Raw genomic sequence first — 17,262 nt, forward strand, 5'->3', positions numbered from 1 at the left:
GTTAAACCAGGTTTTAATGTTGCCAACCGAGATTTCAGGAGGAGTGTGTTTCACCTCAAGGTAGGACTCCGCAACTCAAGAACAGGTTGTCATCCAAGGCAGACTTGTGATTTCCAAATAATTCGCTGCTTGACTCGAAAGGTGGCTCTCATTCCTGCAGCAGCGCGTATCTTTAACGTTATTTGGTGTGGGTTTTTTTTTAAATGTTCATGTAAAAAACGACATTGCTATCTGATATATTGTGATGTTTGATTGTCTGTTCATCCAAACAACTATAATGTAGAAGAGTAGCTCAGATTTTATTACAGGTTGGGTTTCATTGTCAAATACGTTGGAGATTCTCTGATGCTTCTCGTGGATAATATTTAATTATCACATTAGTTTACAGCTGTTATATGAGCCATCACATCCAATTGTTGGACCAAAACAGACACATAACAACTCAACTTTTACTTTTGATAGCACGAAGCTGCCTGGCCATTTCAACAGCTTTTTAAACCATCACAACAACCAGATTTTCTCTGTTGTTATGATATTAATTCCTAAACACAAAAAGGTCAATATCTTCCATTCAAGATTCTTCCTGTTTCTTTGACTGTCAGTGTCATTGATAGTGCTGATCCTCATATGATGACAATTATATCTCCTGTAATTATAGCTCCAGGTAACCTGCAGCAAAGTTAATCAAAATATTTTTGAACATTTGAATTCTGGTAATCATTATCAGTGCCAGGCTGTTAGTCTCACCATGTAATCATCGATGCATTACACAAATATTCCAGTAATGTATTCAACCCGCAATTAGGCAAAACATCAAATCAGATTAGCTGTATTTACATAATTCATTTGTTTTATTTCATTACTTCATTTTCTGTGGCAATGCGGGAATAAGCCGATATTCAATAGCCTATTTTATATTTGTGGATTTTACAAACCTACTGTCTAAGCCTCCCAAACGTAATTATACGAATTAGGATTCTTTACCTAGACCTGTAACACAACAAAAACATGTAAATGTAATTTAACATCTAATTGGAATATAGGCTATAAATATTATGATAGACCTATTAATTTAGCGAGCCTAATACAAAAATACCACATAGTCTGATAAGGCCACAGCAAACAATCTACATTAAAGTGCCTGTAGAAAAATGTAATGGTTCATCAGCCAACTAATTTTTCTCTGTATTTGTTAATTTTTAAAGAAGACTTTGTAGGACACAAAATGCCGTCCGCGTCTTTCAATGCTTCTATTGTAATAGTCCCTTTGTCACATTAATGAAATTGTACAAATTAGGAGAACAACCTGAAAATATGATTAAATTGCTAACCCTGATTTTTAGAGAAAACTTTAAAACATACATATTTTCACAAAAATGTCTAAAATGATACGGGGATGATCTAAACGTAAAATTATATAAGAACGTACTGTTAAGTATTTTCACAATTTTATCCTCTTTTTTAAAAAACTTCTGTTTAATTTTGACTTATCATGTTGAGTGATATTTAAAGACTGACATGCACTTTTAAAATATCCGTTGACTGGATTTAGGGCCCTGAAATCTAATATTAACAAAAAATGAAGGTTTGGATAATCTTTGATGCTCGTATGTAATTCCATTTATTTTAATTTTTATTAAATGATCAGAAATATATGTGTCGATTTTTTATGTTTGCTCTTTTTTTTATCGTTGTCATTTTTGCCTTTAATAACTTGAATTAAATCCAAGCAGCGTGTACGTTGGTGTGTGCGAATTCAATCTAATGTGGGATCTATATTGTGGTAACTTAAAATATTGCTTAAGAAATACTTTAAAAAAAATGACTTGATGATTTTCATCTGCGTGCATCGGTCTTCATTTTGTATTATTTCCTTATTTTCAAATGGATTTACTGCAGTGGTTCAGCTGATATATATAGATGGTGCATGTTTCGTCTTTCTGTAGCGATCACACTGAGGGAAGGAGAGAAGGGATGAAAACAGAGGAAAGTCAGCAGTCCTGTCTGCAGCAGCCTCCATCCTCAACGCCTTTTGGTGAGTGTTAGCTGGTAATTTGTTGCATAAGGCCCAAACGAAATAAACTCATAATAAAACATAAAATATTATCCCCATAGAAAAATATTTTTAGGATACCAAGGCTCGTGATAAACATACAATTTATGAACATTATGACGACCACAAGGAAGAAATACCATAACATAGACTATCAACATGATCAAGTTCACTGTAAGCTTGCTGTTGAGTATTGATGCTGTATAAATCCCTGTAGGAATATTATGTGTATGTTAAGAGAAAATGTGTGTAAAGCAGGATGAAATCAATATGAATAAAATCACTACTGATTACTTATATGAATTCACTATCTGCGCGAAAATATAGTAATATTAGAGGGACACAATAGAAGAAAGACATGCCAAAAACAAAAGTTGCGTCAGCTACGATTAACTTTATACATAGCATATCTTTCTCTATATGTATATACAGACCTATATGTGTGTGTGTGTGTGTGTGTGTGTGTGTGTGTGTGTGTGTGTGTGTGTGTAGGCCTATACATACAGCCTATATCCTCAGAATTGACTTGAATTGAGAATTGAAAACGAGAGTTAAAAACAACAATGTTATCATGTAGTATCAAGACATTTTTGTCTAATAGGAATAAGAAATAACAACATGAATTTTAAGTCAAGGAGTTAGTCAATTTAGGAATAAATTAAATGAATATGGACTTTTTAAATCTTGGGATTAAAAAAATAGTATCAAAAAGTGGGTTTCCATAAACGTTTGCCTATTGAGTACACCTGGTACAAGGTGTTGGAGGGGATAGCAGTTGTGCTAAATTATGTAAAATATACACACAAATGTGTGTTGTATTATAAAAAAAAAAAAAAAAACATCCCTGTTTTACAGATGGCCAAGAGGGATTTTTGGAGGGAGTCAACATTTCCTTATGGGGTGGGGTTTGCATTGGGGAGACTTGGACTCATGACCCCAGTGTTTTTTAAATATCCTGGCTTCGGCCTTGCCCCTGTCCCTTTCCACGCAATGATTTGTTCCCTCCAGGTCCGGAGTACAGGGGAGGGGGAGAGGTGTGTGCGGGCTGCGAGTCTCCCATCGCCGACCGCTTCCTGCTGCGCGTGAACGAGCGCTCCTGGCACGAGACCTGCGTCAAGTGCGCCGTGTGTTTGAGCGCGCTCACCGGGACCTGTTACTGCAGGGACCGCCTGCTGTACTGCAAGCACGACTATGAAAAGTAAGAGCACGCACACTCAGTAGGGTTGACTGTTGCTCCATTGACTGTATTTGGGAGAATCGGCGGAAGAAGTACTCAAACCCTCTACTTAAAGCAATACAAGCAGAATTAGCCTCCTCATCCTCTTAGATCAGTTAAAGAAGCATAGGCTAATCTACAGGTTGAGAAAAGTTTCCTATATCAAAAATACATGTATTCATCATGGAGCTGAAACAAGGTTGTTTTTTCAGAGTTCATGAACTTTGGAGATGTATATTTTTAACCCTTTTAACCTCTCTTTCAGGGTTTATGTCATGTTGAAAATAAACTCTCTCAGGTTTTAGTAACATCAATTTGATATAGATGTGATCACTATTTACCAGGTTGCATGATAATGTGGTTAGCCTGAAGTAACAGACAAAGAAACCTAACCCACCAATAAGTTTAAACTGAATTTTCTTTCTCAGTCAAGTAAAACCTACTAGACTAAAAAGAACAGGTGAGAATACTGAATAGAGGGTGATGAGGAATAAGTGAGAGTTAGGGGCTTTGACAAGAACTGTGTGCTGAGAGTGAGAGTCTCTCTGCCACATTTAATATGAGATTAACTGATGAAAAACCTTGTCAAATAACGTGCTTGTTAAATAAAACTTTGAGAACATTTTAAGAAAATTTCAGCTGACATCAATCACTCCTACCAAGCCATATCTAACAAAAAATACTTAATATTATAAATTCATGTTTGACCCCTTACATCCATCATTACAAACAAGAGGGGTGTGTACAAAAGCTTAGCTAAAACCTACATAGCTTCATTCAAGATCCCTAAAGTTTCAAAAGATATTGAATATGTCAGACTAAAGTGTGAAATGTCTACAATTAATGGACATTTTAGAATTTTTTTTTTTTTTTTTCAATTGTACCAACACAAAACATCAAAAGTAAATGTGAAAATTTCACTGAATGTAAGTGTGATACAGACACAGCTAAAATGAAGCTCTATAACACATTGATATAAAATATTATGGTGTTGACAGCTAGTGAAATGTTTCAAGCGTCTGTGAGGCCACTTGAGGTGATTTAAGGAACTATTTCAGTTAAATTTATTAATTGGAGGTTCTGGGTTGCAGATTTGTTTGCTGCTCATACATATATAATTATGGATTTAAATGTATAGGACCATTCCCATAGTGTTCATGTTCACAATGCTTCGTAGTAATGCAATGTACACCATCTGGACACACTAATACAGTACTGCAATTTTTGAGGCCATACCACGTGTATGTGTGTGTGTGTGTGTGTGTGTGTGTGTGTGTGTGTGTGTGTGTGTGTGTGTGTGTGCTTTTTGTTTTGGTTGTTTGGTGTGTGCCGCGGTCAGAGGGTGTGCCTGTGGTGGGAGCTCCAGGGGTAGACAGCTGAAGGACGAGCCTGAAGCTTGTTATCATTGTTTTGAAAAGTGTCAGACGGCATCCAGCAGCACAGACTCTCCCACTGTACCTGACATCTGGAGGAGAGAGAGAGAGTGAGAGAGAGAGAGAGAGAGAGAGAGGAACTGGCTGATGAAAGTCCCATTGTGTGACGTTTATCTGGAAAAATGAGTGGGAAACATGGAGGCAATAGCTTATCATAAATGAAGCACTGGGTTCATTTTCAGTGATGGAATGAAAAAAACGTATTTGCTCTCCTCGTGTAATGACTGTAGTTGTAGATCCAAATTAATAGTCAGCAGCTCATTCACTATGGTGTTGATTTAGTCCCCTATACATTGCATATGGATAGTTGCCTTGTTGTGTGAGTCGGTGCCAGACTTGGCACATAGTACTGCCTGTGACCTTCAGTGGATCAGCAACAATGTCTCCTTGTTTTCCCTGCAGTCTGTCCATCAGCGCCTTACACTACATCCAGAGCAGGTGTGTGCATTGTAACAGATAACTATGTCCAAGAATTTGGGACATGCATACGGATTTTAGGGGAGTCCATACAATTATTAGGGGATGCTTATTTTTCTTTTAACCCTCTACTTGAAGCTCGGTTCCATTTTTTCGTTCCAGCTGGCAGAAAGAGGCAGAGATAGATCAACTGCTTGTTCCCTACATTGATTGTCAGATATTAACGTAATTGATTTACTTTTGAAGAGTGTGTGGATGAAATGTATACATGCATGGTAAGATGACATCTTGCAGGCTTTTATTGCTCATACTGGGCTTTTTTCCATCTCGCCCTCATGCAGTATCTCTGGCTTGTCCAAATACTTTGTAATTTATCCTTTGCTTTGATTACGTCACCCAGCACACACAGCCAGCAGTACTCTCCTCGCTGGCTCTCCATCAGCATACGCCACAAAGGCCACACTGTACAGTACTGTTGCCCTGTGCAATTGTTTGCATGTGCGTGTTTTCTGTAATTAGTATTCCTAAAAGAAAACGGTGAACTAGAAATAAATACAAAATGTGTTCTCTGAATTTTTCATAATTAATCTATTCTGTTGAGGTGAAAAAATAAAGCCATGTAGATGTCTATCTATTCCAATGAGAAAACAAATCTAATTTTGAAATGTGACCCATCCCCCACCCTGATTCATCTGGGCTAATCTGCCTTCGAGGCAAAAGTTTATTCAACATTTGCATGTTTAATGTTTTTGAAGGATATTTTGCTTCAAAGTGATTCTAAATTGATCACTCCGATGCTCAAAAAGCTCATGTCAGGTCTCAACATGACAGTAGACTTTTTAGGGTGAAGCACATAATCCTAATCCAAATATTGAAACACTATATAGAACTATATAGAAAATAGGTTCGGTTGTAAGTCACATTCAAGTTCAGTCCTTGAAACTTCTTAAAACTATAGATAACTTCATTATCTATGTAATAAAACAGGAGGTATGCTTTCAGTTTCAAGATTCCCTGCTCCCAATCTGTTATGGAAATGAGGGGATTTAGACACAATAAACGTAAGTGCATTTTGTGGATTTTCCTTGTGGATTTATTTTTGTTTTGAAACCTCAAGAAATTCTCTGGAACTCCATCCTGTTATGGACCAGATGTTCAGCATGAGGCTTTAGAATCATTTTGTGGCAAGACTTCCCTCCACACTTTTTTTACCGGCAAGATGGGCAATGATAATAATAAAACATTGGATGGAAAACGTTCGCTACATCAGAAAGTTTGAGTAGTAATGAGTAACATTTTTCTGAAGCTCTAAATGAACCATGGTAGAAATGTGGTCTCTTAGTGTATATTAATTCAGTTTACTATAAAGTCATATATATATATTTTGAATGAAAGTTACAGGATGATTAAATATAATTCTGATTGAAAATAAGACAATGAAACCACCTGATTAGCATGCATGAATAATGTCCACCATCCTCAGTATCCTACACACACCTTTTCACAGTCATTGTCTTTTACACACTGGCTCCACATTATGGTTCTTTGCCAAACTGAGCAGTATAAGGCCAGCGTTCCCTGGTCAATAGTGCTGAGCCCAGACAGAATGGAGGGTAGTCTGGCTGTGCGGAGCCTGCATGCGAGCTCCCTTGTAAGCCCCATAAAGGCAGCTTCAGCCCTGTGAAAAACAGGTCACCAGGGTTGATATTCACTAAACCTTGGGTTTAATACCTCACTCTGTGGGGTGGAAGGCACTGAGACTACATCTAGGTTTACAAACCCTCTCTTTGCAGACAGAGAGAGGGAGACCCCGCCATCACAGTAGAATCTCCCTCTGCTGACCAGGTAGCTAACTATATGTGAGTGTAACACTAACGGCCTGACAGAGTATCCTCTCAAGTTACGATGCATTTATCTGAGTGAGCTTCTGAGTCTTGCTGTTCTAAAACACAGAGACTGAGGACAGAAACTGCATCTTCTACCCCTGTTCTCCCTTCCATACCCCCACCCCACCCACCATTTCTCTCCCTGTCTCTCTATCCGTTACCTCATTCATCACTGTCTGCTTTGTAATAATATTTCTCTATTCCAAACCTCATTTCGTTCACGTTGAGATTGATGGCAGCGATGACACCAAACAGTTTATCGCCCCGTTTATCCCTTGTTTTCTCTTAATCGCCTCCCCTCCCTCAGCGCCTCTTTGTGTCTCGGGATGGGAATGGGAGGAGGTGGTGGGGAGGCTGATTGGGTACGATGCTAATTACCCAGCATTCTGTGGCTGTTCTGTGATGACAGGTCTGACACTGGGCTGCAGGGAAATACTATTAGAGAGAATTATGCAATGACACATCAGAAGGACAACAAGCCCATATCCCCATCAGCTAGCACCTCAACGCTGGTTAATGAGTTAATGACTTATTAATGAATTATTTCTAATATATTAAGTTTAAATAGCGAAACTATTACAGTTTGAAAAGTCTATTCAACAAAGTTACAAAAACATATTTCTTACTCTCGTGGTCTAACCATGCAGATAGTTTTTGTTTTATCTGCTCAGGCTTTGAGATATTCACCTCTTAAATTGGAGAGGAGGTGAATGGACTTTAGTTTGTGGTGCTCAAATGAAAAGTTACATTTTAAAACAAATCAACAGTAATGTGTCATTTTCAGAAAAATGTATTAAGGTGGCAGCAAAAATCTCAGAAATTCTCAAAACCTGGGCAAATAAATCCCAAACTATCTGCACTTCTAGAAATCATAAGAGGCAAGTGGAAATAATTAAATAAGTAATTGCCATTTTCTGTAAGTGAAAGGAAAGTTTGTGGGTCAGTGTAGGTTTAGGTGAATCATTTAAACAATCCTCCCTTACCCAAGAGCCTTACATTAGCTACACCTGCAACTCAACAGATGATGGTTGGAGGTGTGCCAGAGGAAAGAAAAGTGGGGATGGGGGAGTTTTTGTGTTGTTGAAGAAGAGTCCGATTTTAAGGTGTAAACGTAAGAACATCAGGTGATCTCAGTGATGGAGAGAGGGTTCGAAATGGGATAAAGAAGGTAAAGACGAGGTGTCTGAGAGTTTTAGGAAGGGACACAGCCACATGGAGGGGCAGATTTTTGTCTAGGTGCATGTGCATATGTGTGAGGAGGGGGTGATATTGCCACTGTTTTTGCATAATGTGAGATGAGACCCCATCATCTTTCCTCCCCCACAACAATTTTATAACAGACAGCTAATAAATGTTTCATGGCAGAACAAGCTGCTCGCCTTGGCTTTATTAAATCTGAGATAATAAAAGCAGAGAGGGAGAGGAAAAAAGAGAGAGAGAATAGGGGGTCGCACCAGAGAGGGAGAGATAGGGAGATCGGCGTAGACTTTTCTCAAATCGACCGGCTGTATCTCCTGTTTCTGGGGCAACGGGTCCCGCTGTCCCCCGCCACCCCCTCCCCGCTGCTTCCCACTCCGCCAGAGACAGACAGGAAATGAGAAACGGGCAGACAGGATATTGCGTTCTGGTGGCCTGGGGATTAACTGTTTTATCTAAACTAACACACACACACACACACACACACATACAGACACACACCCACTCACTCACGCAAACACACATCTTTTTCCTCACACATAGCATTCATTCTTGGTAACATACGGTGTAAATCGCACACACCCAGAGACACATATCATGTGGGCCATGCCCGGCATGCAGGTTTTTTGTTGTTACTTTACACAGGTACATTACATTAGGTCTTGAGCATTACAGGCTTCAGTGGTGCTCTCATGTAGAGCTGGTCTTATTACCAGTGTGAACGATTTACAGAGTCATGACATGTAACTGTATAACTGTGAGATTGGCTGAGGGTTTGTGCAGAAATGCTTCTAAAGATGTGTTTCATACGCTGTAGGCCCTCATGGCCATTAGATAACTATTACATAGCTTTTACAAATTTTGGAGAGTGTTCATTGAGCAGGGGGACTGTTTAAGATGTTACTTTATTGATGCATGGATGGATACGGTGCAGAAATGATAGCATCTGTCAGTGTTTTATTGATGTTTGTACCCAGGCACCTTATCTGTATTTACACAAACTGTGCATATTTGTGTTTATGTGTGCATGTGACAGTATATATACCCATGTGTGTGTGTGTGACTATATATATATAAATATATATATATAGATACATGTGTGTATTTGTGTGAGTGTGAGTGAGTGGTGGCAGGGGTAGCGAGTATCGTGGGGAATGCTGGGAGATTTTAATAACACAGAAGCAGCGCAGGGAGATTTAATAAAAGGAGATGATGTGATTACTGAACCCTGGCTCTGAGCCATTTTGCTTCACAGAGCAATATCCGCCGAAAGTACGCACACACACATCCACACACACACCTTTACACACACATCCAAGAAATGGATACTAAACAGAAAACAACTTAAAAGTAAGATTGTTGCATATCATTTGTTCTTTTTGCATCTTTCACATGAACCCTTGGATGTACCTTCATTTTCAGGGAAAGTGTAAATACCCATCTGTGTAACACACGGCCATTCTGAACACATAATGTATGTGGAATTCACAAGCTAATACATTGATACTTCAGCATATTACATGTTTAGAGACAGAAATGCATCTTAAACTATAGGTTAGGGGCCACAGTTTCAGAGTGAAACATTAATCTGTCAAAGTTCTTCTGGGCTCATTTACATGCAACCTAGTGCAATAGGAGGCACTCCAAACCTAGAGTTAGTATAAGCAAACCCATACCTGTATAAATATTCATCAATTATGAAAGCAAGCACAACAACTGTAATCGCTCTGAGACACATACATATTTATGGAATGATTGTGTTGTGGTCCACACAATGTCGTGCTTGTCAGAGCTCACAGGCAAAACAATGCCACATGACACAGCTTAGGGAGATGATGAAGATTCTGTTATTCTGTTTGTATGCGTAGGATCTACAGTAAAGCAAGAAGAAAAGGGCTGAATGTAACCACCACTTACAACACATCACCTTTTTCTGCTTCTCATTTGATCTCATAATCAGTGAGCTTGTAATTAGTTGTACCTCCTAACCCCTCAGAAATCCATGGCACTAAACATAAAGGTGCCTGCAGCCAAAGTTCCTGAGGTTTTGTACATCACAAGCTGACAAGCAGACAGTCTTCAGTTCTCCTCTTTGTAATTCTGTACATATCATGAATATAACACACATCGCTTCATTAAAGGAAAGCCCTCTAAATCCAAAGCAAAGTCGTCTTCAAAATATATTTTTTTGTAGATTTGTTCACAGCTGGTCTAAACTCTACACCTCAGCTGTTTAAATTCTAATTTAATTTCCATTTTTTTTATTAGCAAAAATTCAAACGCAAACAGCTTTTTTTTTTCATTGATTCCTGATGCGAACAATAATATACTGCTGCTATATCAGTGATGTTTTTTATTGTGGTTCCATAATACGATAAAAAACTGGATAGTCTAATTTTTCACTCTTATTCTGCATTAAACACAAGATAATCAAAAACACATGCCTATATGATCTGGTTTTAACTAAGTATGACAAATTTAAAAAGAAAAAGACACAAAAAGACAGCAATCTATTTTAATACAATTTCTGAACAGAAGGTTTCTGTATAGAAAATGTGAAAATAAAATTCAGATTCATAGGTAAAGTTAAATATAATTCCACACAAAACATGAAAAAATGAGTGTGTGGTCATGTTTCACTAGATAGTATAAATTTGGTGTTGAACCTAAATTTACCTAATTCGTGTGGCTGCTCTAAAACCATCACGTGCATAGTGCTTTATTGGAAGCTACACCCTGGTCAGGGCCAGTGTGAATGATACTTCTATTAGAGGGATTAGACTGATCTACTTACAGACCCCCCTCTGTGGCAGTTGCCCCAAGTTGCCTTCATTTGCCATGTTGAGTAAATTCCTACCGTGCTGTGTACACCCCGATTAGGGAGTGTGGGACTTAACCACCAACATCATCAGTCTTATGTCAAGCAATCCTTTGACAATTATATTCTGTTGTATTTTGTTCACAGTGAAAGGATGTATTTAAGGTGTTGAAGTGTGTGTTTGGATGCTGAGTAAGCCTGCACAGAGCAGGGTGGTGATTGCTCTCCTTTGTGGAATATGTGTCAGATGCTGGATATTATGATTAACATGTAGGTTCTTGCAGATATTTTACCATAAAAGCATCTCTCTAAGATGCAATATAATGTTTCTGTAAGAAAATAGGTTGAGCAACCTTTAATTAAACACAAGGTCCTGTCACAATAGATCTGCATACGGCTGTTTATAGGGACACTTGTGTTTGCATTGTGATGTTAAGTTAGCGACACTGTCATTTGGGGAATTTGAGGAGCGTTTGGCAGATGGATTGAGAAAGATTAGCCGTAGCAGCTGCGTTTGGGACAGAATCACAGATTAGGAGCTCTAATGTGCAGACCTGGCTCCTTCTTTACACTCCAGATTTGGGCAGCAACACCTTCCTATCACTCAGTCAGGGAGCGTCAACACTTCTGCCTTCGTCCCTTCCTCCCCCTGTTCACTCCCCTCTCATCCTCCCTTCCCTCTTGTCCAGGTTTGTGTTTTGTTGATATTTCTGCATCCACTGACCTTTCTCTTTCTTACACTTATGCTCTGACTACCTGGTAACTCCTCCTGAGATATTCTGGTGATCGATCATATCTATACTATTTCCTGATTGCAGCTTACACCACCAGCATCAGGTGATGATGAACATGGGTAACTAGCCAATATTAGACTAGGTATACTGATACTCAGTGGGTGGGTGGGTGCAAATGTCTGTGTGCATGCCTGTGCGTGCGCATGCACGTGTGTGTGTGTGTGAGTGTCTATGTTAGTGTGTGTATGTGTGTTTTAGTGTGCATAAGTGAGAGGAGAGAGATTAACCCCATGCTATCCCCAATCCCTGGTTATGAGTTTACAGCGTCTGTCTGGCCATCGCACTGTTTAAACAACAATCTAATTAATCCTGTCTTTATTAGTTTCAGTGAACTGGGGAGGCAGGCTGGGAGGGCGTGAAGGAGAACTGGGAATGCTGGCAGAAAATACTGAGGAGGGAGGGGGAGGAAACCAAGTGCGAGAGCAGGGATTTGAGAGGAATTTAATGGCAGAGACTTAGGCCCTGTGAATGGAAATAGGGATGTGAAGAGATGATGAGGCAGGAGAGAAACTGAAGGGTTATAACATCTCACAGGAGGAGAGATGGAGGGACAAAAGGAGGAAAGTGGTCATGGGGGAAAGCAATGGACCTGAGAAAGACTCTGTATTAAGCTTTATTCATAGTGTTAAATAAGTACTTTAAGATTGTGGGTGGGATGTGGATACACTGGAGTTTACCCCATCAAACAGATCTCAACATTTCAGGATTTAAAAGAGAAAGACTCACAACAGGCAGCTCTCTTATCATAAGCTAACTACTGCCACCTACTGTAATGACGGAGGAAAGAAAATACAATATAAAATGCAGACTACTGTAATTCCTCTTAGCAGATGTTCACCTTGTTGCTCTGTGAATTGTGTAATGTTTATACGACCTTTAATTAAGAGACTAAGCTAATCTCCAGAATCATTTGAGCTGAGGGCAAATGTATCAGAGCTCCTTGTCTGTGCCTCCATCTTTAATTACATCACCTTTCTTTTTCTGCACTCCTTGACTCCCATAATGCCATGTTTTACAGTTTATGTGGGTATCCTTCACATGTAAGCCCATATTTCTGTCTTTCTCTACACCTCCAGGCTGTTTGTAAGGAAATGCAGCGCCTGCTTGCAGGTGATTGGACGTACGGAGCTGATAATGCGCGTGCAAGGCCAGGTGTACCACCTGGGCTGTTTCACTTGCTGTGAGTGTGAACGCCGGCTGCAAAGAGGTGATGAGTTTGTGCTGAAAGAAGGCCAGCTGCTCTGCCGCATGGACTATGAAAAGGAGAGGGAAATGCTGGCCGCTATTAGTCCCACACCAACCGAATCAGGTAAAGTTTGTTACAAGGCTGCTTTGCCTGAATTATATCAATTCAAGTTGCTTGGCTTTTCTGCATACATCTTAGCAAAATGATCTTTCTTTTTGAGGGGCCAAGTCTCAAGCTGCTCCCTTGTTCAGTAGGTAGGAAATAGTATGTAGTGAACTGGATCTCAGGTGCTGAGTAGGTTACGGACTCTGGGATACTGAGTCAATGACATACAACACAACTGCTTGGCGAAACAGCACATCATAATGGCAAAAGGTCTTGAAAAATATATGTTTCAAACTGTTTTAGATATGCAGCAGTAATAATACAGCCATTTTAAAATAAAGTTTGCTAAGTCATGTGTCATTTTCAGATAATGTTACTTCTGCTTGGAAAGTGTAGCAGAAGTGATTTGACTTCTGATCTGTGAGGATAGTCTATAAAAGTGTTGACTGGTTTTTAGTGCATTCTGTGAATTTTCTAGAGCATATGGAGCTGAACCTCCAGTGCACTGGAATAATTTGGCATTGAACACTTTAGAAACAGTTTTCTCCTCCAGAAATTCACAACCTACTGAACCAGGGACCACTTTAAGAAACACTCAGGCTTTTACTCACAGTCATACTTTTTTTCATTTAAGAAAATATACCTTATCCTACATGCTGTTCTGACTGTTTTGTTGTCTGCTTACCTTGCTTAGTGAAAAGTGAGGATGAGGAAGGTGGAGGAGGCTCTGGCGGTGGGAAAGTTGGTGATGAAGGCAAGGAACACAAACGTTCTAAACGACCACGCACGATCTTGACCACACAGCAGCGCCGTGCTTTCAAGGCGTCCTTTGAAGTGTCCGCTAAGCCTTGCCGCAAGGTGACTGGACCAGTTTGTTTTATCAATGGAAATGTCCACCAGAAAATATTCCCTTGCCCTGCTAACGTTATTGTTCTTGGGCATCTTTGTCAGTCTGCATAGCAATTAATCTCAAGCAGTGTTTGATGCTGTAAAGTTTGTAAAACGATGAACAATTCTAACCTGTAGGTGAGAGAGACACTCGCTGCTGAGACTGGGCTGACAGTGCGTGTTGTGCAGGTGTGGTTTCAAAACCAGAGAGCCAAGGTTAGACTTTATACATTTCAGGACATGTTTTGTCTCACGCAACAGCACACAGAGGAAATTTATACAGACAGTGTTTGTTTTTGTGCCTCAGATGAAAAAGATAGCTCGCAGACAGCAGCAGCAGCAGCAGCAGCAGCAGGAACAAGAGCAGCTGGGAGGGACCAGGAGAGGACCAAGTAGAGGGGGCCGCCAGAGCAATGACGACAGTGAGGGTAAGAGCTTAAAGTGCCAATGCAGGATCAAGAAGAACAGAAGACTAAGCAAAGATTAGAAGAATAGATTTTGAAATTGTATGACTAAAGGGATTCTCATCTCTACACAGATGGCTCTAGTACCCATGGCATGGATGGGATACTGGGGTATCCCTCTCTGCCACGTCAGCAGCTACTCGCTCTGGACCCCAACATCTATGGTGGAGAGCCATTTCGACATGGGCTTACACCGCCCCAGCTGAACAACGAGCAGCTCCACTCCTATGGTAAGAAAGTAGCAAATTCAAAAGAAACTGTCCCCTCAGAATTAACATTTTGCCATCATGTCTCCCACCCTCATGGCAGTCAAACCCACAATTTAAGGTCATGGAGCCATTCAGCAAGTTATTCTAGTTATAGTAAATGTCAGCCTTCTTCCAAACCACAGAGTTTAAAAATGCCTTATACACTACTACATAGTCAAACAATTGCACTGCCCAATATGTTCTTCATTATTTCCTTAGAAAATGTGCAGTGGGCGATTGTGAGGCAAAAATGTAATATTTGAACTCAAAAGACTTGCTTCATGTTGAATTAGCTGATAGGAGGATGTTTGGAGGACATTCTTTGCTTTTTTTCCAGTTGTAAAAAGATGTGAGGATGTAAAGAAAAGGCTGAGATTAAACTTCCAAGGCTGATTCACGGTCTGTGAATAGCTTAATTGATAGCTTCATCAGCTTTTGAGTTTTGAGTAAAAAATTAGTGCTTACTTTCATATTCTTTTTATATTCCTCTGTGCTCTCTAGTACTAATTAAAGACATTCCACTTCAGCTGTGCACACTCTCGCTACTTTTTTACTGCAGACTCGGAGACAGTGTTCCATGACCTGGACAGCGATGGAAGCCTCGGTCACCTTGGAGACTGCCTCTTAGCAACAGGGGACGGCAGTCTCCTGCCAGGGCGAGTGGGAAACCCCATTGACCGTCTCTACTCCATGCAGAACTCCTACTTCACCTCCTGACCCTTATAAACTCTCACCCTTTCCGTTCCTGTTCCACTTTTCACCTCAGAGATGCAGCTAATGGAGTCTGTCCATCAACATGCCTGTGGGACCACTTTTCATGAAACAGCCTACACCCAAACACACTTCTGAGCTTTTATCACAGGCCAAAATCATCACAAGTCAGGCATGATCATAATATCATTTTGCAGCAGATTAGCATAATGTTCCCATTATCTTTCCTCGATAAGAATCACATGCTGGAAATACAGACACTGTAAATGTCCAAGATATGTAAAAAGACCTCAATTTCTCCTGTTGTATTTATTTAATGTTCAATGAAACACATTTCATGGCACTTTCCAACAAAAAACCCGACAAACAGAGGACACTTATCAAACATATTAATATGTATATCATGAATTACAGATGATAATTGGTTGTTGAAAGTGAATTCACCAATCAATTGACATGTATTTAGGAGTCTTGGCAGGTCTTATGAGCAGCTGGGGGTCTAAATTAAATTAGTATATTGCATAATTTTGACAGGACTAGTGATTAGTTATTGTGCGTGAAAGACTGCAGCGTATACAATACTGTATATGGATTGGAGTACAATTTTGCTCTCAGGTTAGTGTGTATGTTTATGTAACCTGAGCTATAACTCAGGATATTGTGCTGGATAGGACTACAATTACACTTGCCCAATGACTTCAAGAACGTAGATTGTAAAGAGAAATAAACTCTCCATGTAGAAAATGATCATTTCAAACTACATTTGTAGTTTTTGACAATGCATGACAGGTATAATATGGACCAAAATTAAATCACTTTTTTTCTTTTAGCATTTAGACAGCACTACAGGGTCATCTGAAGAGCCTTATGCGGAAACAGGGTTGTATAAGCGATTATTGCTTTAGCTTTCCCTTCTCTTTTATAACATAATCACTAAGCAGTGCAGTATATGACAACCAATAGATTTATAATGCCCAAAAGTTAGGACACTGGGTACATGAGGATGTGCTCCAAATGTAAATGTGAGTATGACTGTGTTATAATTAATTGTTGTAGTCACTTTCTGTAAGAATTTCTTTATCAAACATCTCAAATTAGATGTTGTTAGGTAGATATTTTGTATCTTCTTCTGTGATAATCAGCAAATATTTAAACTGTAGCATGATATTTATGTGTCACAAAGTAGGTCTAAAGGAATAGCCTCCAAACTGAAGTTGCATAGCAAGTGTTGCAGAAAGCATCAGGATCGGACTCACAATGTGGTGCAGAATAAAATAGGATTAGGGTGATACTTGTTTAATTTAGGTGCCAGTGATCGGCTACAGCTTGTGACATTCTTTCTTGACATTATGTTTGACTCTGATCACTGACTCATGGTATTTTTACAGTGATATTTTTGTGAATGTAACTTATTTGTGCGGTATTAGGCGAGTTCCTATCTTTTTTGTTCAGTGACTGCCAGGTGATGTGCTTTGAATGTAATGTTGCCGTATCTTCAATACAATCTGCGGTTTCATCTTTGGAGTGTGCTTTCCTTATTGTCCTAAACATGATAAATTATGATGCATCAACCGAAGACATTACACTTGAAAGAAAGGAATCCTTTCCCCCTTCATTACCCCCTTCAAAGCTTAAATAATTGAACCAGAAAAGGTCTGTTCTGCTTAGTGGTCACAGGGCTCGTAACTCAACGTCCTCCCTCTATCTCTCTCAGTAGTCCTGCTGATTAGAAATGGACAGCCTCCTCCTTCTTCTTTCTTCCCAGACTCCCTATTTCTCAGTCATTGAGTAGTCAGGACAGTTTGTGTGGGAGCGATACATTCCAGTTTAATATTTGACTCTGACT

At 39.5% G+C, this 17,262-nt stretch overlaps 1 protein-coding gene across 1 annotated transcript; it reads left to right on the forward strand.

Moving 5' to 3' along the window:
• Window positions 1-16: 16 nt before the first annotated feature.
• lmx1al (LIM homeobox transcription factor 1, alpha-like) lies at window positions 17-15,422 on the forward strand. The gene is made up of 9 exons (XM_070923376.1): window positions 17-60; window positions 1,947-2,035; window positions 3,062-3,251; window positions 12,891-13,123; window positions 13,800-13,963; window positions 14,132-14,209; window positions 14,301-14,421; window positions 14,532-14,687; window positions 15,265-15,422. The coding sequence occupies exons 1-9, from the start codon at window positions 17-19 to the stop codon at window positions 15,420-15,422; spliced, it is 1,233 nt and encodes a 410-aa protein (XP_070779477.1).
• The last annotated feature ends 1,840 nt before the right edge of the window (window positions 15,423-17,262 follow it).

Source organism: Enoplosus armatus, chromosome 17, assembly GCF_043641665.1.
Source record: "Enoplosus armatus isolate fEnoArm2 chromosome 17, fEnoArm2.hap1, whole genome shotgun sequence".
NCBI classification, from domain to species: domain Eukaryota; kingdom Metazoa; phylum Chordata; class Actinopteri; order Centrarchiformes; family Enoplosidae; genus Enoplosus; species Enoplosus armatus.

Bases quoted from the DNA above. Each gene is read 5' to 3' on its own strand.
- lmx1al (XM_070923376.1), top strand. From the start codon at position 17: ATGTTGCCAACCGAGATTTCAGGAGGAGTGTGTTTCACCTCAAG. The intron at 3,252-12,890 runs GTAAGAGCACGC...CTACACCTCCAG, and splicing joins TGCAAGCACGACTATGAAAA to GCTGTTTGTAAGGAAATGCA. The intron at 14,422-14,531 runs GTAAGAGCTTAA...ATCTCTACACAG, and splicing joins GAGCAATGACGACAGTGAGG to ATGGCTCTAGTACCCATGGC.